The 24097-nt window shown below is 44.3% G+C and overlaps 1 protein-coding gene across 1 annotated transcript; it reads right to left on the reverse strand.

The window, feature by feature from the left end:
• Window positions 1-660: 660 nt before the first annotated feature.
• Window positions 661-5233, reverse strand: LOC308308269 (alpha-aspartyl dipeptidase). Its single transcript, XM_080753649.1, has 8 exons — window positions 4744-5233; window positions 4273-4361; window positions 4079-4153; window positions 3161-3240; window positions 2518-2691; window positions 1665-1724; window positions 902-984; window positions 661-823 (listed from the first exon to the last, which is right to left on the reverse strand). Exons 1-8 carry the CDS (start codon window positions 4833-4835, stop codon window positions 757-759), a joined length of 720 nt encoding a protein of 239 aa, XP_080609775.1. The 5' UTR covers window positions 4836-5233; the 3' UTR covers window positions 661-756.
• Window positions 5234-24097: the final 18864 nt, after the last annotated feature.

Genomic DNA, 24097 nt, shown 5'->3' on the forward strand with positions numbered 1-24097 from the left:
TAGTTACACTATAATTACATGCTAAATACATAATAAAATACTTATAATTACCTAATAATTACCTTGTAGTATACAAGAAAATACCAGGTAACTACCGGGTAATAAACCTAGTAATTGCTAAGTGTATTACCAGGTAGTTACAGTATAATTACATGCTAAATACATAATAAAATACTTATAATTACCTAATAATTACCTTGTAGTATCTAAGAAAATACCAGGGAACTACCGGGTAATAAACTAAGTAATTGCTAAGTGTATTACCAGGTAGTTACTATGGAATTACCAGGTACATGCTTTAAATTACCTAGTAATTACCTGGTAGTTCTCAGGAATGTATCTGGGAATTACCAGGTAACACCAGGTAATTACTATGTAAAATACATTGTAATTACCTTGTAATTACCTAGTTATTACTCAGTAAATACGGGGTGGTTACCAAGTAATTACCTTGTAATTACGTGGTAACTACCATGTAATTACTGTACCGGAAAGTAAAGGGTTACCGTGATGGTTGCTCTGATTTAATAGTCTGCACTAAATCTCTCATGTGTCAGCAACAAACTCTTAACATAAGAAAGACCTCAACAGCAAAAAGATTGACAAGATGTGGACTTTGAAGCCAATAGTTTTATTCCTTCATGAATAAAATATCCCCTCCATAACAGTATCCTGTCCCTACAGCCAAAGGCCTGTGTACAGGTAAAGGTTACTGGCTTGTGATTTTGTCAAGTAATCCTGGTTTCCTCCAATTGGTCAGTGTCCACATTTCAGCAAGAAGCTGAGGTCACTCCCAGTGTCGTATTCAACAGTTGGCTTTCCCCTGGAAAAGGATGTATTACATGAGGAATGTGGATTTTTCAAGGACAGAGATAATGCTCTGATGTGAGGAGGTTAGTACCTGATGAAGAGCCTCGCCTTGGTGGTTCCCTGTAGTGTTGCCTTGTCGGCCTCCACCAGAAGCAGGCCTCCCTCTCTTAGACCCTGAGAACAACATTATCTCATCATTAAAGCTTCAATCCACGAGTGCTTGGGTGGTACCTGCCACCCCATTCGAATGATATCAACGCACTGAATGGGAATTTGTCATGTCCATAACTATACTTTATACGGCACAGCTCTGAGCCCCGTCGGTAGGTCATTTATCTCTGAATAAATGGTGTGACAACGACCTACTGGTAGCTCAGTACTGTATCTCGCCTACTGCACCATTCAATGGTCTGAAAAGACATGACAAATTCCCATTCAGTGCGTCGATATCATTCGAAGCCGCTGTACCTGCCCACTACTGCAGAGTCTAGGGGTTTGAATTCGCCACAGTGCATCCGGCTATGTCGAGCATCTACAGTATATCTATATACAAATACAATTGGCACATGTTTGGGGAGGGCGATATTTGTCACAACATTTAACCGTCACGGAGTATTGGGCAGGAGGAGTAGGATGGAGGCACTATGTCCTCCTGGTGGGGGCTCCTCGCTGGCTGGTAAGTCAGTAGGATACAACAGTGGAGACAACACAGAAATGTGTGTGTGGAATAACGACTCTAGAGTTCAGGCTTACTTTGCTTCTTCCAATCTCACACTTGTAAAGTCGCTCTGGATAAGACAGAGCGTCTACTAAATTGTCCACCAAGAACATGTTTTACACAGTGTGTCTCTCACCAGAACGCAGGGCGTCTCAGATTCTTCATGGTACTGGACGATTCTCTGTTCCCTCGTCTCCTGGAGGTGAGAAAAATGTTACACAAGTTACATCAAGGTATGACATATAGGGCCCTATTATGATCCAGGTCTTATGCCTTAACTTCTTTGCCTTTTTTTACTATTTTGTTTTAGTTTTTTAAATATTTCAAATAGCTGATCTGCAAGTTCACAACGTGCAGATGTAGATCAGCATTTGAAGTATTTAAAAATGTTTTTCAAAATAGTGAAAAAAAGGTAAAGAAGTTAAGGCATAAGGCATAAGACCTGGATCATAATAGGGCCCATAGACTGTTAAAGGCACGCTCTGTCGTTCGGATGATTGTGAATTTCAATTCATTGTGGATGATTATCTATCTATAAATGAGCCACATCTATGCGTGTCTGTCTTTGTGTCTGTGTTTAAGCCCTGTAGACAATCACGGGCCGTGTATGCCCGTATCCAGAAAGAGAGGGGCAAAGGGTGAAATATCCATATTTTTATTTATCCAGTTTGCAAATAGGCGATCTCTAAATGTGAGCGGCCTGAGAATGGATGGGTAAGGATCCCCTTAGGGACGGATGAGGAGAGTGGTAAGGATCTAGTTAAAGTTTAACCACATAAACTCTAGCATCCCTATTTTGAGGCATGTATAGTCAGCGACAATAGTAGCCGAACAACTATTTTCACTATTATTGAAAAGGTTTGAAGTGATATTTTAGTGTGTGGGAAATGCTTAAAAACCCAATATTCACTCGTGATCCATAAAAACTGATCCACGACCCACCGTATGTTTGGGAAACACTAGCACAGTGGATATGATACTATTCTTACCCCCATGTGCCTGCTGTTGGGATCGGTGTCTAGGTAGTGGGGGTTGATGTTGAAGGGGACCAGGCCGATGGCAGAGAAGGTGGGGGGGTAGACGATGGGCATGTCGTTGGTGGTGTTGATGCTGATGGTTGCCACGTTGGTACCGGCACTGGACCCCATGTAGGGAATGCCATCCTACACACAGAGGAGAAAGGTCTTACATGCAGCAGGGTGCTATTTGTCCCCCAATCTTTAAATTCACACCTGATTTCTTTTTCTCCATTAAAACCGGGAAAGCATACGTGTCTTTATATTTTAGCGATCGATATTTATATTCAAAGAATGCACAAAATGTACACAATGACTCGCACACATCTACACTTGCAATATGAACTTTTATTAAGCAACGCTTGGTCACACAGACCTTCTTTAGGCATCGATAGCGATGGATATTCAAAAATAGCGAGCTTGTACATCTGCAATTTCTGAACCTTTTTGAAAGATCTTGTGACTTCAGGTCACAATCAACACCCGGTCATATCCAGGTGTCTGTGTGTGTGTGTGTGTGTGTGTGTGTGTGTGTGTGTGTGTGTGTGTGTGTGTGTGTGTGTGTGTGTGTGTGTGTGTGTGTGTGTGTGTGTGTGTGTGTGTGTGTGTGTGTCACCTCCAGGACTCTCTTCCTGATCTCTGTCACCACCTTGTTGTCATAGAGAGACTTGAGCAGACGGAAGGTGTTGCCTCCACCTGTAATATATAATATATAATAATAATTTAAACTTGGGCTATTTTTGAAAACTATTATCTACTATCTCACTGTACTCATTGTAGATCTGCTATTTTTGAGCGGTGGTCACGCCGCTCCTATACGTGGCCGTGTGTGTAGACGTACGTGTATGTATGTGGGTGGGTGCGTCCGTCCGTATGTAGCCTCAAGCCTGTGGTACCTTTTCTGACCACACATGTTAAGGGAGGGGCGCTGTTTTCAGGCCAGGCCAGGCACACACACACACACACACACACACACGCACACACACACACACACACACACACACACACACACACACACACACACAGGGGGGAAGGGGGGAGGGAGGGGGGAGGGGGGGGTTGGTGGGTAAGGTTGGTGGGTTGGTGGTTAAACCACCGCTCAGTTCACACGGGTGTGATTTTTGTAAACATAATGATAACTGTTGAAACCGTGACTGTCGAACCGTGACACCAAAATATCTAACCGAACCGAACCGTGAATTTTGTAAACCGTTGCACCCGAGTGTATCAAAAAAGCAACTGGGTTAAGCACTGTTGGTCCGACCAGTTTAACATTCACCAGCGTCGGCATGTCGCCAGGTTAGCATTCAGGTTAGCATTAACCAGCGTTAGTTTTACTGAGGTTAGGGTTAGGGTTAAGGTTAGGTTTAGGTGTATCTCCGTCCCCCCGACTTTCGTCACCTCCGCGCAGCCAATCAAAAGCTTCCGCTGCCTTAACCCAGTTGCTTTTTTGATACACTCGGACTGAACGACCTGCAAAAAACACTCTCCCGGTTGATGTCCCTGTGCGGTCTGTCTCAGTGGCTTGTCTCACCTATGAAGATCCCCTGGGCCTTCCTGACTGCTTCCACCGGGTCTGAAGCCTCATGGATGCTGTCCAGCTCATAGCCTGGACACATACAGCAATACGTCATGAACATATATCATACAGTGTTAATGAGTTGACACAGTTCAAGTTTGATTGATGATTGTGGTCCAAACTGTAGCTACTACCCAAGTACTACCCACCCAGAGAATTAAACTTGGTCCTGGCTGTCTTGGTGTAGTTATCTCTGTCATGAAGTGCATATGGGACGAACAGCACACGCTTTACATCCCTGGAACCACAGTTACACAGAACAATACAATTATTCAGACACACACACACACACACACACACACACACACACGCGCACACACACACACACACACACACACACACACACACACACACACACACACACACACACACACACACACACACACACACACACACACACACACACACAACACTGTCTCTAGTTCAACAGAATATAATGTAATAACAGAAGACACTGAAAGTGCCAGTTCCTTCCACGTGTATTAAATGGTGTAGGCCTACTTATAATCTTATGTGCACACTTAAGTCCAGTGTGGTCCATTTTTACACTTCGAGTTTGCTTGTAATTTTATTTGAGCTACATTAAAAAAAAATCAAGTTCATTATTTTTTGGAACTTACTTTCCAAAGAAGTCTTTGATGTGCTGCTGGCAGTGGTCCAGATAGCCGCTGCCGTGCAGAGTGGAGTTGGACACCAGCAGAAGTCTTCTCATTTTTCTGACACAAAATGTGACAAAGACAAAGTAGATATAAAGACAACTTTACAAGGGAATGGAAATCCCAAGTTTTTCCTTCTTCGTCTGGCAGGCAGAAAGAGTCCGTTGGTCAAGGTTCACTGCAGTTCAAAAGTCATCCAGAAGACTTTGACAGAGATATGATCTGATCTGCTGATTACGAAATCTTTCCATAAAACTGTCGACATCTTTAAACCGATGTTCAGGGGCTTTAATACATGCAGTCCTCCTCACACTGATGTAATAATTCCACTTGTAAGCGTGCAATTGTCTAATAAAGGAAGACAGAAGAATGGTCAGTGGTTCAGCATCATTGAGGTAGGCTACAATGGAAGCTTGGCAGTTGGCAATTATTTGCAAAAAGTTCAGTTCACAACAACTGATAGCAGGCCAGTTCCACTTGTTCCGCTGCCTTCAGCTGATCAGTCACATGACTTTCTGTTGTCGTAATGCGTTGTTCGCCCGCTAGAGGGTAGCAGAGGCCAACTAGACTAGAGGATAGTCAACAATAAAATGGCATAATTAGACAAGATGTTTGTTCAAATTGACATTTTTCTTGATAAAATACGTTGAAATACAATTATTTGCTGGTGCACTAACTTTGGCCAGCTCTGCATGCAGGGCTCACAGAACTAATGAGATGGAATAAGCAGATTAGCCTCCACACACACACACACACACACACACACACACACACACACACACACACACACACACACACGCACACTGTACTTCTCAGGACAGGATTTTAGGATGGAAACTTTATGAATGTAATGTTTGCATTTTTCTGTCATTTTTATCCCTATAAACCCCAACCGAAAATAACACCAATCCCTAAACCTATTCATAGCTAATCTTAACACCAACCCCGACCTGAATATGGTCTCCAAATTTTGATTTGGGTAGCATTTGGCCCTCGCCTCACACAAGAAGGCTACTATATACAATTAAAGGCCAATCATTTCCTTGCACAATTAAGTTGCACCATTTTCCTCTCCAATGCACGTGTACACTCACTGTCTGACACTGACAGTGACAAACCCGTCTCGTTCCCATTTGGGCTATCACTAGACAATCATAATATTTTTCACATGTATAATTCAAAATATATTTAATCAAAATGTGTCAAATCTATATTAAATTAAATATGTCACTGTTGTGCTATTGGCTATTTGTAGCCTTTAAACGAGCTTTTGTTCCCCCCTGCAGGAGTTCAGCAACTTCCCTCTCCTTTTCCACTGTAAGACGATTATTTGACCGATTATTTATTTTCTTCTTTCTATTATTTTTCTTCTTGACAATTATTATTTTGCTATTGATGATGTCCTCTGCATAGTAGGCCTACTGTGTTCTATCCCGTCTGTCATTCAATGTTATATATGATAGGCCTACTAGATAGATACCTATATCTAGCCTACTAAGCCTACATAAAGGTTTCCTGCGTAATCAGCTGAAGAGAAGAGTTTACTAGGATCTTTTAGTTGACCTTGTACTAGTGAACTGTACCGTCATGAAACAGTAACTTTCCTATGCAAACTACTAATACAATTGTCTTCAATCAATCAATCAATCAATCAATCAATCAACAAAGATGTAAGCTAAAAGTGGAGGACTGGCCTGGAGTGCCAATTGTCTGGCAAAATAGTGGAACTGAGCCTTTTTTAAGCAGCAGCTGTGGGCGGGGTTAAATCACAGCTGGATGAAAAACATCTGGAGTGCTTCTCTCTCTCTCCTCTCGATCCCTCTCCCTTCCCCAGTTGTTGGCTAAATACAACCAAACGAGTCTATTCTCTCCATGAAATGAACGCCTATTTATCTCCGATGCCCTAGAAATAACGGCCCTCCAATACCACGACTCCATCAAGTCGTTTCGTCGGCTCCCTTTTTACAGCAAAAAATGATGGCTCGGTGGTGGAAATACTCTACAGTGACTGTTACTTTCCTAACTTTCTGTAAGTGTTACCCAAGTCTCTCTCTCTCTCTCTCTCTCTCATTCTAGCTGCTGTTTTCCTCTCGGTCAAGTTTATGCTCCATTGTCTCTTTGATACTGTCTGTGAAGTTGCCTGCGGGGGAGGGGGTGGGTGTTTAACTTAGAAAACTATGGATGTGTTGTGCTGTGTTAATTGGCAGAGTCTTGTGTTTGTTCAAGTTGTCTTCAAAGAAAATGGAAAAGTTCAGCTGCATCTTTAGCCGAATCTCAGTTTGGCATTTGATGAGGAAGAGATCAGAATTATGCCCTTTTTTCAACTATCAGTTATAGTTAATCTTTCTTTCTTTATTTCTCTTTGTTTGAGGCCCCCTCATTGCTGTTTTATTAAATGTAAATACAAGAATATACCCACAGTTTATGCCTGTATCAAATATTCCCAAATATTCACTTTTGTGTGTAGCCTACTCTGTTGTCAAACTGTAGACATTGATTGGAATAGGCCTATTCGACTCATTATAGTGATGAGAACTTTGTATATGTATACCGGTATGTATGTATGTATATAGGCTTTATACAGTATAGCCTAATCTTGACAAATTGTGAATTCAATCAACAAAGCAGACAATATGCATCACGAGCATGATGACACATAGTTCATAACATAACATCACAAAGACACAAGAACAAAAGGGAGACAAAATCATAAAATACTTATTCACACCAAATACAGTATATAATAATCATCACAATATTGCTGCCAACATCTCTCAGCTCAGCCATTTGTTTCCATCCTCTCCCTCCCAATTAGTCACAACAATACACAAAACATTTGACCACCAATTCGGCCAAGATACCCTGGTAAAGCAGGGGTCTTCAAAGTTTTCAGGCCAAGGACCCCTTAGTTGAGAGAGAGATGAACCCCCACAACCTGTTCATAATATAGTTTCATCGTTTGACAGCACAATCATCAGTGTATTTTGGATTCATGTCAATTTGTGTTTTCAGATATTTAACCACTTGAGCTGTCAACACTTAATAACTTATAATAACTTGACCTTTCACTCTGTACCTAGTCTGCTCTTTTTCCCCTCTACACCAAAGCTCTGAGGCGTTGTGAGTTTGTAGATCTGGTATTTTTGGCGACAGAGACTGACACGATATGTCCATATATGGGCATTCCCAGATATGGGCTTATTGATGACATCAAGGATCTCCATATATGGGCATAAACGGGACAAGGACGGAATTCATTTGCAAGTGTGACTCACGTCACGGCAACCAAACTGGTTATCATGAGAGTCGATTAGACTGACACATTGTGTCCATACGCATTCCCAGATATGGGCTTAATATTGATGACATCAGGGATCTCCATAGCGGCATAAAAGGGACAAGGACAGAATTAATTTGCAAGTGTGGTTGCTGTGATGCGAGTCACACTTGCAAATTAATTCTGCCTTGGCCATATGGAGCGTGACATGAGCAGGGACTGACTGACTGACTGACTGATTGACTGACTGATTGACTGACTGAGTGACTGACTGAGTAACTGACTGAGTGACTGACTTACGCACATGAGCTACAAGGCCTTTGCACACACTTTTCCATGTTGACAAACCGGACAATATTGTCCGTATGTGGTGGACAGATTCTGACCTGAGTGCATGAGGTCATAGAGACACCATGTTTCCATTGCAACCGTCAGGTCGCAGTTACTATCAAATCAATGTCAATCAGTCTGTCAGTCAGTCTGTCTGTCCGTCACATTTTGCCCTACTCATATCTCCGCCGCCTTTGCCCCTATCCATGCCAAACTTTGCACACAGACACCTTGGCTGCCAAACCACAAGCCCCACCCCACATTTCTCACATGGCCCTCTTCTAGCGCCACCATGAGGCCAATTCAAGCAAAACACATTTTTGGACACTGCTCCTACAGATTTTGCCCTAAAATCACGCAAAGCGGTACACAGTATCTCTAAAGTCATGTCATCAACATGGATCTGTCCCATTTACATTGCCTTCTAAAGTTTGTGTATGCGATGTGACGGTCGCTTATCTCCCGATTAGGGAGTCTTACTATTTGTCTGTTTTTATTCTGTGCCGAAAATCGGGCCCTGTGTGCAAAGGCCTTATACCATTATCCCCAATGGCAGTTGCAAGGAGTTGCATTGGTGTGACATGGCCTTAAAACTGTTTTGTTGCAAGTTGCGTGTAGTTGCTGCATTGGTGTAGTTTGTCCTTAAAGGGACCCACCCATTTTCAATATTGAACTATGTCATTAATATACCTTAGAGGAGTGTGGAAATAAAAAAAAACGTGATGACATCACACCATTGTACTTTACAATACAAACCCCAAAATCAATCCTCCAGTTCTAGGCAACACAGAAGAGGGGGAACTTTTTTTTATTTCCACACAACTCCTCTAAGGTATATTCTGTGCCAATCACGTGTATACACGTGATATATTAGCGCATCCCACAGTGCCAATCATGTATATACACGTGATTCAAAAAAAAAAAAAAAAAAAAAAAATTTTTTTTTTGAAAATTTTTTTTGAATTTTTTTTTTTTGGACCCCATCAAAACTAGTGAACATGATTTCAATCGCGATTTTGCATGTTTAACCCCCATACAACTCAGGTAGCAGACCTCCAAGCTCACAACAGTGTAAAACATAATGGCTATTATCTCAAGAATGCCTGAACGGATTTCCAATCGGATTTTTTTGTTTGAAAGCTGTGAACAAACTGCACAAACCCACAACAATGCAATCCAGGATTGCATTGGATTTTTTAGAGCTCATTCTTCTCTGTTTTTTTCCCATGCATGAGGTGTGCAAGGTTTAATCATGGCTAAGTTGACGAAAATAAGGCTTTTAAAATGCTTGGTAGCCAATAGCTAACTTCAAGCTAACTTCATCCTCTTCCTGTACATGCACAAAGGAAAGTGTTTAGGCAAGTCATGGCTGCAGGGCTTCTGCATATACCAGCATATCTCTATGGGATTGTCTGTGGCACTCTTGGCCCCCTCTAGTGGTGAAAGGGTGGCATTAAATGAGTTAATGACATAGTTCAATATTGAAAATGGGTGGTCTTCCCCTTTAAGGATTGTCAACCGAGCAGCATATAGAGCAAAGCTCTTAATAGATCATGTTGAATGATTTTTAACTTTTCTCTTATGGGAGTCACTTGCACATCTTTTCAGATGGGCGTCCCTGGCCTAATGCGTATCAACTTGGGGGTCCTAATTGTTTGAGAACCACTGCATTGAGCTACCGTGTCATATGGGAACCTGTTCAACTCCAGTCATGCAGGGACCTAGACTAGTTTACTATTATAACTAATTCTATTTAAGTTCTTATTAAGCTCCATGTCTAAGTTCATCTATCCAGCATGGCACTCTGGTACCGAAGTTAGAGGACCACTGATTTAAGCAAACAGGGTGTTTGGGGGCTCTTAAGTCTGACATCATTTTGTAGGCAGAGGAGAACTTTTGGGGCCAAAAGGCCCCAGCGCCCGTGAATCTTTTTACAATTTTTACTATTTACTAATTTGTCTTCTCTTTCTTGTTGACAGGAAAGTGGTAGAATTATACTTTAGTCTTTATTTTTGTCTCGGATCTTTTGAAATAGCGAGGGACACATTGACAATAAATCTACTTGGAGGTCTGACTACAAAATGATGTCACGGCTTAAAAGCCCCTAAAGAAGGTTGAAGAAGAACACATTTATTCAGAATTCTCCTGGAAACTATTTGGTTGATTTGCTTTATTTTATTTTATTTTTTTCATTTTGCCACCACACAGGAAAAACAAACAACAGCCTAGATGCAACAGTAAATCATGTGCATACAGAGCTACAGTTCAACAACAACCTTAGGCTACAGCTAAATAAAATCGGAATAGAGACAGTGTCATGGAGCTCTCATGTAGTGAACAAAGCTCAAGGTGCCTTACAAGACAAGACAGAATATCGTCACTGTCGGGCAGAAACCTCATATCTGATATCTCCAAGTTTCAAATGTGTAAAGTTTTTCGCAAAGCAAAGCCCTGCTTCATCATACAAGGCTGCTGCACAAAAGTAGTGAAAACAGCAGATCTACAAGCACACAACGCCTCGCGGTGCGAGGCGTTGTGTGCTTGTAGATCGACTGTTTTGACTGTTTTCACTAGTTTAAAGCGATAAATGCAAAACGAAGGGTTGTGGACATACAAGGTTTTCACCCGACAACGACGATATGCAACAAGGAAACGGATTCTCCAGCTAGACATCGTAGGGAGGGGGAAAGCACTCCATCAGTAATAGTGAGCAGCAGCTTAGGAGATGTCCAGTCCAGCTGCATGTGTCCGGTGTGCTGTTGCTGTTTGTTGTATGGTCTGGATGGATCCTGGTCCCTAGTGGTGTGTACCAGCTGTCATCTGGACTGGAAACTCCCTACAGGAAATGAAGAGAGGGAGAGAGAGAGAGAGAGAGAGAGAGAGAGAGAGAGAGAGAGAGAGAGAGAGAGAGAGAGAGAGAGAGAGAGAGAGAGAGAGGAGTAGGAGATAGAGAGGATGAAACCGGGAGTAAGATTTGAGAAAAGGGAGGGGTCATTTGAAAGCAAGAGAGAGAGAGAGAGAGAAACAAAGATTCAGAGAGAGAGAGAGAGAGAGAGAGAGAGAGAGAGAGAGAGAGAGAGAGAGAGAGAGAGAGAGAGAAACTAAGATTCAGAGAGAGTGAAAGAGAGAGAGAGAGAGGAGAGAGAGAGAGAGAGAGAGAGAGAGAGAGAGAGAGAGAGAGAGAGAGATTTTGCTGACTGTTAAGAAGGGGTGTTGGTCTCCGGGGATGAGGACCTGATTGAAGGCAGAGATAAAGACTGTAATTATTTACATACTGTATGGCATACTGTACGTGTGTGTGCATATACACACATGGTAGATTATTTACACACGCACGCACGCACGCACGCACGCACGCACACACACACACACACACACACACACACACACACACACACACAGGATAGTTTTCTTTCACTTGTCAGTTGTTTTCCAGTTTGTTTTCTCTGACTCGTCAGTTGTTTTCCCATGCATTTTCTACTTCCACCTTCATCTCACTACTGTGTTTTTTCCCTTGAGAAATCTTTGAAGCGTTATTTGTGTAAGGAAGCGAACACACATGTACATCAGTGGACGGTGAAGCTCCATCTAGGGGAGGGTGTTGCTCGTTCAATTTCCTGGGATTTGACCCAATGACCCTTTCGGCACAAACTCATTACTCTGGCCCAGTGGCTTTCAACTAGCCTGGCGTAGCCCAGTGGCGTCAGTTCAGAAAAGGCGAAGGTATGGCAACATGACTGGTGTCTTACACGCGCGCCTTCACCAGTCATGTTGCCATACCTTAGCAACAGGCATGATACATTTATTTTAACAATTTTGCTGCCATTTTAAACATAGCTGTACTAAGCAGCTGCCAAATTGTCAAGGTTACCTTTTAACGTGGGCACGTGCACGCATCGTGCACGATCTGTGCGCGACTCATCTAGTAGACGTGTACAGTGATGTTACTAGGTTTTCAATGTAATGGGTCCCGGGACCCACAGGTGGTCATTCAAATGGGTCCCAGAAAAGTTTTATGAGTCCTCAATACAATGTTTTCGAGCGCTGTGAGCTTGTAGATCGGCTATTTTCAAAATGTTTGCCTATTTCTTATATTTATTTTACAATTTTGCTAATGTTTGAACTTAGAACTACTAAAACTACTAAAACATGTGCCCCTAATGAATTCGGGCGCGCAAAATGGCGTCGGACGTCGGTGGAATCAAAACATTGACGTTTCTATCGCCTGTTTAAGACTTTCTACGTGGATTTTATTTGTGTTAACGTAGGGTAAAGTAGGATGCTTTCACCCATGAACAATGGTGGTGTCTGTGGAATTTTAAAATGTTTTTCCTTTACAGCGACCCGGTAAATTATTTTAACATGGACTCCAATGGAGGCGCATCCCCGGGACCCCACACGAGTCCCTGGGCGACTTGAATGAGTTTTTGATGCGGGATGCGCACGTAATGACATCACTGCGTGTAGACTCAGTGACAGCTTTCGAATAAAAAAAAAAACATTGAAATAGACATATCCGTTGCCAGGCTGTATCCGCCACTGTTTACATAAAAAAAACATTGGAAACAGTCAGCTGTGCGCTATGGTAACACGTGGACACATTCGCGCACATAGCAGACCATATGTGCGCAGATCATATACCAAACAGCTACAAAATAAAAAAATAAAGAAACGCTTGAAAAAATACCATGTTATAGCCGTGCAGTCAGCTCACTTGTTTACAATGAAAAGCTATGCGAACGGAGCTGCGATTGGACCTCTGACCGGATATGGAAACCTAGATCCGGTCCAAACGGGAAATACGACTGGATACAGTTAGGAGGCGGGCCTAAAGAGCCAGAATCGGCTATAATCAGCGACCATACGTTTAATCGTTTCATAATGATTAAAGCTAATTAAATCTTCGGCCTCCTCGGGCATCGCAGAGTGGTACAGCGGGAAATCTCCGGTTTCGACGGGGATCGCAGGAAATGAGTTAAGAAGTACATTTAAATGTTTTCCCCTGTTTCTATGTTTTTTTGGGCTGGATAAGGCAGCCTGGAACGGTTGTTCAAGTGCAGCTAAACTTGGCATGTTAGTAAACGTGCCGCAATTAACAATAATGCATTGCACCTGTGCAGCTGACCTGCGGAACCTGGGAATATACCACTCTGTCAAAATGGGGAGAATATAATTATAATACCTTGTCAAATTGACCAATTTGTTAAATTTTGCATTTGTAGTTAATTTACTGTAAAGACATTCATGGATTTATATTTAAAAGTATTATTTTCCCCCCTGGACCCAGGGTATGGCAGCTGCATACCCCTGCCATACCCAATTGACGCCCCTGGCGTAGCCGGACTATATACAGTACTGTACTAATGCAGCTACAACTGCAGTATTGTTTTAACATGGGTGGATTGTTTACCTGTGCTAGGCTAGCTTTCAACTGCAGTCCTGGCAGTCTGTTTACCGATAATGTTCTAGGACAGGGGTCTTCAACAGGGGGTCTGCGACCCCTAGGGGGTCCGTGGGGATACTGCAAGGGGTCCCCGGAATTGTTGAAAAAAAAAAACTTTTTGTCTTTTTTTTATTTGTCTTTAAATATATATATAAAAAACATGATTCTGTCTCTTTTGAATAGCTTGTATACATGATGATTGTGCAATTGACAGATTGTTAGTGGTAGATTGATAGTATTGACACTGGTTCTCAGTTAATAAGGTATGTTTATAAATGGCAGTGGTACGGCCACTTGTACATGCATGTTTAAAATAAAAGCATGAATATAATATTAATCTATCATTTTAATAGCATAGTATTGAATGCACAATAACATGGTATATTTATACACATGAAACACAATTGTATACATACATATTCGATATATGTTGTAGCCCCACCCCCACCCTACGAGGTAGGGGGTCCCTGCTCCATCTCCCCATCAGTTTGGGGGTCCCTGGCCTGAAAACGTTGAAGACCCCTGTTCTAGGTAGTTCACTTGCACAGGACCGCACCACCAATCAATATGCATTCAATGATTTTATTAGGAAGCAAAACAAAGAAAGAACAAATAAAACAAATGAAACAAATGAAATGATTGAAGGGGGGCAATGGTCTTTAGTGAGCTGGTCTTCGGAGATGTGCAGACAGAGTTAGGGAAGCTTCAAAGGAGTCCGCCGTAGCTCCTGTATGATCTGGGTACCCCCTCAAAGAGCTACTGTATGAAAGAGTAGAGAGAAGGAATAGGAAGAGCAGTAGAGCATAGGGTGGTCCATGAAATTAAAACGTTTGAGAACCACGGGTATTAGGAGGCGTGAAGTCCAGATACCACCTCTTGACAGTGTGATAAACCAGTTCCGAACACCAGTGGTGGAATAAGTACTCATATTCCTTACTTCCTACTGTAAGTAAATATAGAAATAATCTGTTACAAGTAAAAGTCTGGAATACAACATTTTAAAGTGTAAAAGTATTGGTATAAAAATGCAGTCAAAGTGTACAAAATCTTTGAAAATAGCCGATCTACAAGCGCACAACGTGTCGTGATGTGACGCGTTCGCGTTGTGAGCTTGTAGATCGGCTCATTTCAAATAGCCTTGGTATAAAATAGTGCTAAAGTGGTTTTATATAGGCCTATGTTATAATGTATATCTGGAAAGTAACTAGTAACTAAAGTTGTCAGATAAAAGTAGTGGAGTAAAAGTACAATATTTGGATCTGAGATGTAGTGCAGTAGAAGTAAAAGTATTACACACAAATTGGAAATGCTCAAGAAAAGTACAAATACCTCCAAATTATAGTTAACTACAGCACTTAAGTAAATGTACTTAGTTACTTTACACCACTGCCGAAAAACATTTCCAAATGTGATGGAACCGATTCCGGTTCCTCTGTGTTGGATCTGTTCCTCTGGTTCCGGATCCTAATCCTAATCGTGCAGGAGGGAGGGGTGTCAATCAATGCAAGAACCAAGAATGGTGAGCATTTATAGCTGAATGGAAGTGACTTGGTCGAAGGTGACGTGAGACTTGATTGGAGGTGTGATCTATATCGCTATATATTGTCGGGTGGAAACCTTGTATGCCCCAAACCGTTCATTTTGTATTTATCATCTATAAAATGTACTAAACTAGTGAAAACAGCAGATCTTGTAGATCGGCTGTTTTCACTAGTTTTGTGCGACAGTCTTGTATGATGAAGCAGGGCAAAAGACGTACACATCTGCAACTGCTACAGTGCTACATTGTTGTCACTGCTGCACCTTGCACACTGTTGACATATGATTGATGATGAAGTGTCAGGATTTTATTTTTTCTTTGGCAGCTATTGATGACAATTTTACCCAAAATACATTTGAGGGGGGGGCTCTGGTGATAATGCTTGAAATGAAGCATTATCTCTCTCTCTCACACACACACGCACACACACACTCACACTCACACACTTATGTACTTGTTATACGCTCTGGACATTCTGTGCCAGTCTCTTTCCTCCCCAATGTCTTAAGATGGCTCCAAGAAGCCTGTGTGCGTGTGTGTGTGCGTGTGTGTGCATGTGTGCGCGTGTGTGTGTGTGTGTTATTCATAGAATGTGTCAAAAGAATGCTTCAAGTTGTTCCAGAAACACTTGTCCTTTTGTTAGGCGTGAGATAATAGTCTGTTTCACGCACGCACGCACGCACGCACGCACGCACGCACGCACGCACAATTTCACTTATATTGCCAGATTTGCCACATCAAGTTTAAAAGTAGAAAAGAGTGTTTGGAATTATTTTTGTTCAAGCTGCCCATGAATTACAGTTATATTTTATAAAATAAATTTCAAATATAAGTAGCCTCGGGAAACAATGGTTCCCGAATCCTGAGGCATGTACAGTAGCCTATAGGTCAGGAGCCTATCTCTTGTTTCTTAGCCTGAAGCGGCTTGATGTACTAGTGCAGGAGTTCCTCTCAATGTTTATACCACGACCCCATATATGAGCGAAATGCTTTGGTGACCCCAGCCTAGCTGTTGTGTGTGTTTTGTGTTGCTCTTGCCAGCAACACTCGGTCAGTCTGTGTGTGTGTGTGTGTGTGTGTGTGTGTGTGTGTGTGTGTGTGTGTGTGTGTGTGTGTGTGTGTGTGAGTGTGTGTGTGTGTGTGTGTGTAGTCAAGTGGACGTCCTCTTCACATTAGTTGCAACAACCTTCCCTTTTTTTTTTTTTTTTTTACAAAAAATAAATATATATATATATATATTTCTTATTTTTTTGGTTGCCAATTCATGACCCCACGGCACCTTCCCACGACCCCAGTTTGGGTCATGAGACTCGTGACCCATATAGTTTGAAACCGCTGTACTAGTCTAGTGCATCAGCCTGCAATGATGTACAGTACACTATGTTGCAGGGACTTACCCCCAGTCTAACCCTTGATGTTGAGTGCCAAGCCGTGAAGCACATTGGGTAAAATCTTTATAGTCTTTGACTCGGCCGGGAATTGAACCCCATCCTCTCACTCTCAGGGCGAACCGAAATTTATAGGACTAAAGGCCCATTCCCACTGGGCCAGATAACAGATATCTGGAGATATTTCTCCAGATATTTTTCCATGCAAAGTGGATGGTAGATACAGATAAAAAAAAAGTCTACCACAGATATTTGCCACAGATACTTTTATCTGTGGCAAATATTTTTTTTATCTGTATCTACCATCCACTTTACATGGAAAAATATCTGGAGAAATATCTCCAGATATCTGTTATCTGGCCCAGTGGGAATGGGCCTTTTAATCACAAATTGTCAATCCCTTCATTAGGCTACCATTATGTATAGGCTACTCTTTCACGTAGCCTATACATACAGGTAAGATCTGTAAGGGAAATACTAATACTAATATTCCCGATTCTTCTATGTTCAGTTCGTTCCGATGTTTGGTTAGATTCTGAATTGGTTCATTATTAGTTGGCATGTTATAATAGGCTATGATGTAGGTGCATGTTCTATATACTGTAAACCCAACGCTCAAATACCATATCTGTGCCCAGCAGGAGCTCGAAGTTCATGGGTTTTTGCCACGGGAACCCAGTAGATTGTAATAACGGTATGCTAAATAGAATATGCAATGGTATAAAACTTAGTATAGAATGACTATTAGGCTATCATTTTAAACTGTTATAATAAACCGATTTATTTCATTCTGTGCGTCAGACTGCATACTAGGATCAATCTCAAACGCAATCACAAACAAAAGTCGGACCTAAGAACAGAACAGCCATAACATAATTAACGGAATTAATATTATAATCAATAAAGAGCATGAAATCAAGCCTGATTATAATATACCAATGAACAACTTACTAGGCTATGTGGGTTCTGCCACCCGCATTAATGCTGTTTCCTCATGTTACTTGAAAACATTAAAAACAAAACATTCAATCAAGCATTATACAGAGGCAGTTTCTTTCATATCTAATCATTAGAAAACAAGGGGGGGGGGGGGACAGTTGCAGAGCCAAGGGGCTGACAACAGGTAGACGGATACGATGCGTAGAACTGCCCGCCCCGAGACGAGAGACGGTTCTCAGAATCTTCGGACAGAGCTGTGGCATATTCTTAAATAGGCTCTGTGAAGTTGGCCGACGGCCTAGGCTCCAAGAATGGCTCAAGATGTTCTTTTACAGCTGTTTATTTCACCAACCTCCACCTCCGATGCAGTTTTGTACAGTGCAAACCATAATTCCAAATGCAAAAATAAAGTTGGCCAAAAATCAAAAATAGAAAACTCAAGAACAAAAGGCAAAAATCAAGAAAAAGGAAAAAATAACAAACTGCACTAGACTATGCCCATGAAGGGCCCTGGCAGCTCTTCCACAGAGGTGTTCTCACCTCGCTCTCCCGAGCATAACTGAGTTGCCCAGGTTAGCAGCCTTCCTCTTAAAGGAGTGGATCGTACCACTAACCCGGGAACTAATTAACAGCAAATAGCTGATCTACAAGCTTACAGTCTCTTCTGAATACATTAACATACTAATAAATGTTCAAGTGTGTTACACTACCCATCATTTAGGTTAGAATTCATATATAGAGACAATAGGAAACCTTTGCTCAATGTTACAGTCAAACACCCCCACTGCTCTACAGTACTGGCCCATCCCCCCCCTATTTATGTGGAATGGTACAGTCCTGATCTGTTTGTCTGCCCCACATTCAACAGAGCACAGCCAGCACTGCAGAGGAGCTACAGGTGACCAACAATGAGCTAAATCACAATAAGCATGTTCAATAAACATTTCAGAGTCATTTGTGAAACCACACCGTATCGACATTTGTTTACATAAGCCACGCAGCACATACACCTCACAACAGCGCTCCCAAACCGGCCGGTGTTCTTAATTAGTATTTGGCGCAGCTGTGTGGTGTGTGTGTGTGCGTGCGTGTGCATGCAATGTCTTTAAGCAGAGCGCATCTTCCTATAGGGCACGGGCTGCCCCGTGACATTTCCCCCCCCCTCTGAAGGCGCCCCCTGTGGCGTCCTCGACAGGAAGTCAGCGGTGCAGTTCTCGGACCCCTTCCTGTACCGAACCACAAAGTCATACGGCTGCATAGCCAAGAACCACCTAGTGATTCGGGAGTTAGTGTCCTTCATTTCTTTCAACCAGGCCAATGCCCGGTGGTCCGTCTCCAAGGTGAACTCTCTCCCCAACAGATAGTACTTCAGGGAGTCAAGTGCCCATTTTATGGCAAGGCACTCCTTTTCCACCACCGAATACCGCACCTCATGGTCCATGAGCTTCCTGCTGATGTAGACGATGGGATGGAGGTTACCTGCTTCCCATTGCAGTAACGCCGCCCCTATGCCCACATCCGAGGCATCAGTCTGGACCATGAACGGCTGTTCGAAGTCAGGGCTTTTCAGAATGGGTTCTTTGCACAACAAGTCTTTCAGGGTGTTGAAGGCCACCTCACAGCGCTCCGTCCACTTCACCTTGTTGGGCAAGTTCTTTTTGGTGAGATCGGTGAGGGGAGCTGCGATGGTGGATAGCCTGGGAATGAACCGGCCATACCAGCCAATCAGGCCCAATACGGACTTGACCTGAGACTTGGTGGTAGGTCTCTCAGCCAACCTGACAGCCTCGAGCTTCCCAACCTGTGGCCGAATTACCCCATTACCCAGCACATACCCCAGGTACTCCGTCTCATGTTTGGCAATGGCACACTTGTCTGGACGGATGGTCAGGCCCGCCCCCTTGAGTCTCTGGAACACAGCTTGTAGATGGACCAGATGTTCTTGCCAGGACCTGCTGTACACCACCACATCATCCAGGTAGGCTGCTGCAAAGGCCTCTGTGCCCACCAGAACTCTGTCCATCAACCGTTGGAAAGTTGCAGGTGCCCCATTGAGACCAAAGGGCAGGACAGTAAACTGGAAATGTCCAAACGGCGTTCTAAACGCGGTGCACTCTTTGCTCTCTGGGCTGAGGGGGACCTGCCAGTAACCCTTACACAGATCAAGGGTCGTGATGTAGTGTGAACTGCCAACCCTCTCCAGAAGGTCGTCAATTCTTGGCATCGGATACAAGTCTCTCTTAGTGACCTTGTTCACCTTCCTGAAGTCGAGACAGAACCTCAGAGTTCCATCTTTCTTTGGGACCAGGATGATTGGACTGCTCCACTCACTGGACGATGGCTCGATGACACCCAGCTCCCTCATCGCCTCGATCTCCTTCTTCAGGACTGGCAGCAGGCGTTCTGGAACCCTGTAGACAGGCTGGCGAAGGGGATCTGGCTCTTTCAAGGCGACACGGTGTTGAGTGACATCGGTGCGGCCTGGAGTTAACCCAAACAGGTGCTTGGGCAGGATCTGAAGAAGCTCCTTCCTCTTCTCCTCCTCCAGGTGGCTCAGCTCCAGCTGTGGCTCCCCCTCTGGCACTGGTAGGTACTGCTCCGGTGTCTCCTCTTCCTCCCTCACAGCCTTCACATACAGAGTGTGGCTTGCTGGTGGCGGTGGGGTGGGACGAGGATTCCATTTCTTGAGCATGTTGATATGGAATGTCTGTAACGGCTGTCTGCGGTCAGGCATGTGGATCTGGTACGTCACCGGACCCATTTTCTGCTTGACCTTGAAGGGACCCTGCCACTTTGCCAACAGCTTCTGCTCTGAAGTCGGCAACAGCAACAAGACGTCCTCACCCGGCTGGAGACTTCGCTGCCTGGCTGACCGGTCATACCACTCTTTCTGCTTTGCCTGGGCTTGGAGTAGATGTTCTCTGGCAATGGTGGTGGACCTCATGAGCTGCTCTCGCATGTTTAGGACGTAGGCGAGAATGTTCATGTCCTGTGCTTTAGCGGGACCCTCCCAGGTCTCACGGAGCACATCAAGAGGCCCTCGAACCTGGTGGGCGTAAAGCAGCTCAAAAGGTGAAAAGCCCGTCGAGGCCTGAGGGACCTCGCGGTAAGCAAACAGAATGTATGGCAGCCATTTGTCCCAGTCTTTACCAGTCTCTGATACAAATTTCTTGAGCATGCCTTTCAAAGTCTGGTTCAGGCGCTCTACTAGCCCGTCAGTCTGAGGGTGGTAAGGGGTAGTCCTTATTCTCTTAATCCCTAACAGCTGATAGGCCTGTGCAAGCGTACGGCTCATAAAGTTCGGACCTTGGTCACTTAAAACTTCCCGAGGAATGCCCACCTGGGAAAAGAACTTTAGCAGAGCCGATGCTACTTGCCTAGCCGTCACCTCTCTCATCGGAATGGCCTCAGGATATCTGGTGGCATAGTCGCTGATAACCAGAATAAACCGGTTTCCTGATTTGCTTCTCTCCAGGGGCCCCACTACATCTACTCCTATTCTCTCAAATGGAGTACCAATGACAGGAAGTGGAATAAGGGGTACAGGGGCTGTAGCTTTCCCTGCTGTTAACTGGCATTCTGGACAGGTTTTACAATACTCCTTGACCTGGGTGTACATTCCTGGCCAACAAAACCTCTTAGAAATGCGCTGCAGGGTTTTCATAAAGCCCAGGTGACCCGCCCAAGGAATCGTGTGACCCACCCTTAGCACTTCCTCTCTACAGGATTTGGGGAGTACTAGCTGTCTCCCATCTTCACTGACTCTGTACAGAAGATCATTTTCAATGACATAGTGCTCACGGTGGGACAAAATGCCTGTGTGTTCCTTCTCTGCTTCTTTGAAACACTGCCCCAGAGTGGAGTCCTCATGCTGACATTTAGCAAGATCACAGGGTAAGGTGTCTAACTGCAGCTCTAGCGCTGGCACTTCTGGCTCTGCCTGCTCTATGAACTGTGGCATAAGACCCTCTGCTTGAACTTGCTGTCTGCGCCTCTCCAATCTGTCCTCGTGTGTAACTGTAGGCTCCCCTACCTCCTCCCCATGCAACGGCATTAACTGCATTAACATGCCTGCCTGCGTGTCGGGTGTACCAGGTAGGTGTGCTGTAACTGACACTGGCTCAAGTGTAACAGGGGACCCTGCCTGCTGGATTACAGATGAAACTAGTGGCTGTACCTCCGGCAATGGAGCCTGCCTGGCTCTGGCACGTGTCACTACACCACAAAACCTTTCCCTGCTTTCATCAATGAGGTCATACAGGACTGGAAAATCTGTACCAAGCAGGATGGGGTAGGGCAACTCTGGGACAACACCCACTTTCATCAGGTACACCTGCCCTTTAACCTCAATGTAAATGTCAGCAGTAGGGCTCTGTTCTTCATGGCCATGGACACAAATGACAGGGATTGAGTCTCCATCATTCCACAGTTCTTTAGCAACCAAGTGAGACTGTACCAGAGACTGTGAACAACCTGTGTCTAAGAGAGCAGTGTAAGGCTTGCCATTTAGCTTAACAGTGGTCAAAGGGGAGTCTGGCTGCTCTTCAGGGTGTACCGGGAACTCAGGCCTAGGGACATAGCAAAGACTGGTGGACTTGGGCTTTTTGAGGGGGCACACGGGGCGTGTATGTCCTACTTTACCACAATTATAACACACAATCTCTGGCCTATCACCTGGCTGTGACTTGGTGTTAGTGTACTCCCTAACCACCGGCCTGTCTGACCTAGGCTGGGCCTGATAGCTAGACTGAGGACTACCCCCCTTGAACCAACCCTCAGACTTACCCCTCGCCTGGCGCTGTCCGGCGTAGCGGTAGGAATAGGACCCTGGATCCTTGTGTGCCGAGACGTAGGTGTCAACGAGATCTGCTGCCTCTTCCGCTGTCTCAGGATCCCGCTCTTTGACCCAGACCTTGACTTCTGTGTAGAGGACCCTGAGGTATTGCTCAAGGACCACCTTCTCAAGGATGTCCTCTTTGGAGGCAGATGAGAAGTCAAACCACTTGCTGCATAGGTCTTTGAGGCGGGTGTACAGCTCATGAGGTGACTCGTCTTCTGGCACATCGAGGCTCCGGAAGCGCTGGCAGTACAAGTCTTTGTTCACCTCGTACTTTCTCAACACTGCCGCTTTCAGCCGGTCGTAGTCTTGCGTGTAGACTGGGTCCATCGCTACAAACGCCGCTCTTGCTTTGCCTGTCAGCAAGGGAATCAGCCGGATGGCCCACTGCTGTCGTGGCCATCTGTACACCACCGCCAGCCTCTCAAAGGTTGTAAGAAAATGTTCAATATCATCGGAGTCTTCCAACCTCACCAGCCTGGGGTCCCCCATCGGCACTGGTGCTGACCCTAGTCCTGCTGCTGCACCTCCCATCACTGGTCCCGTTGGCGCTGGTCCCGTTGGCGCTGGTCCCGTTGGCCCTGTTGGCGCCCTCGGCAGCGCCCTGGCTGCCTCCATATCTAACTGGATCTGGGTTATCTGGTGATTAATGACATCGAGCCTCTGCTCCTGTCGTTGCCGGTTGTTGTCCTCCCTTCTTTCCTTCTCCATCTGAGATTGCATGTACGTTTCGAACATTTTGGCCAGGCTGGAAAATGTTGCCTCTTGGGAGGTGGTGGTGCTCACTCCGCTGTGGACTGGTTCCTCCACAACTCCTCCTGTGGCACTTTCTTCATCCTCTTCCGAGAGCGCTGCTTGCTGCTGGTGGTTTCGTAGCACTGGTTTTGGAGGCATCTTGAACTTTTCTTCGCTTGCTTCTGACACCACATGTGAAGTTGGCCGACGGCCTAGGCTCCAAGAATGGCTCAAGATGTTCTTTTACAGCTGTTTATTTCACCAACCTCCACCTCCGATGCAGTTTTGTACAGTGCAAACCATAATTCCAAATGCAAAAATAAAGTTGGCCAAAAATCAAAAATAGAAAACTCAAGAACAAAAGGCAAAAATCAAGAAAAAGGAAAAAATAACAAACTGCACTAGACTATGCCCATGAAGGGCCCTGGCAGCTCTTCCACAGAGGTGTTCTCACCTCGCTCTCCCGAGCATAACTGAGTTGCCCAGGTTAGCAGCCTTCCTCTTAAAGGAGTGGATCGTACCACTAACCCGGGAACTAATTAACAGCAAATAGCTGATCTACAAGCTTACAGTCTCTTCTGAATACATTAACATACTAATAAATGTTCAAGTGTGTTACACTACCCATCATTTAGGTTAGAATTCATATATAGAGACAATAGGAAACCTTTGCTCAATGTTACAGTCAAACACCCCCACTGCTCTACAGTACTGGCCCATCCCCCCCCTATTTATGTGGAATGGTACAGTCCTGATCTGTTTGTCTGCCCCACATTCAACAGAGCACAGCCAGCACTGCAGAGGAGCTACAGGTGACCAACAATGAGCT

This window comes from Nannobrachium achirus (genome assembly GCF_963921795.1).
Source record: "Nannobrachium achirus genome assembly, chromosome: 22".
Taxonomy (NCBI): Eukaryota; Metazoa; Chordata; class Actinopteri; order Myctophiformes; family Myctophidae; genus Nannobrachium; species Nannobrachium achirus.

Bases quoted from the DNA above. Each gene is read 5' to 3' on its own strand.
- LOC308308269 (XM_080753649.1), bottom strand. From the start codon at position 4,835: ATGAGAAGACTTCTGCTGGTGTCCAACTCCACTCTGCACGGCAGCGGC. The intron at 985-1,664 runs GTGAGAGACACA...TGTTGTTCTCAG, and splicing joins CTGAGACGCCCTGCGTTCTG to GGTCTAAGAGAGGGAGGCCT. The intron at 824-901 runs GTACTAACCTCC...ATCCTTTTCCAG, and splicing joins AAGGCGAGGCTCTTCATCAG to GGGAAAGCCAACTGTTGAAT.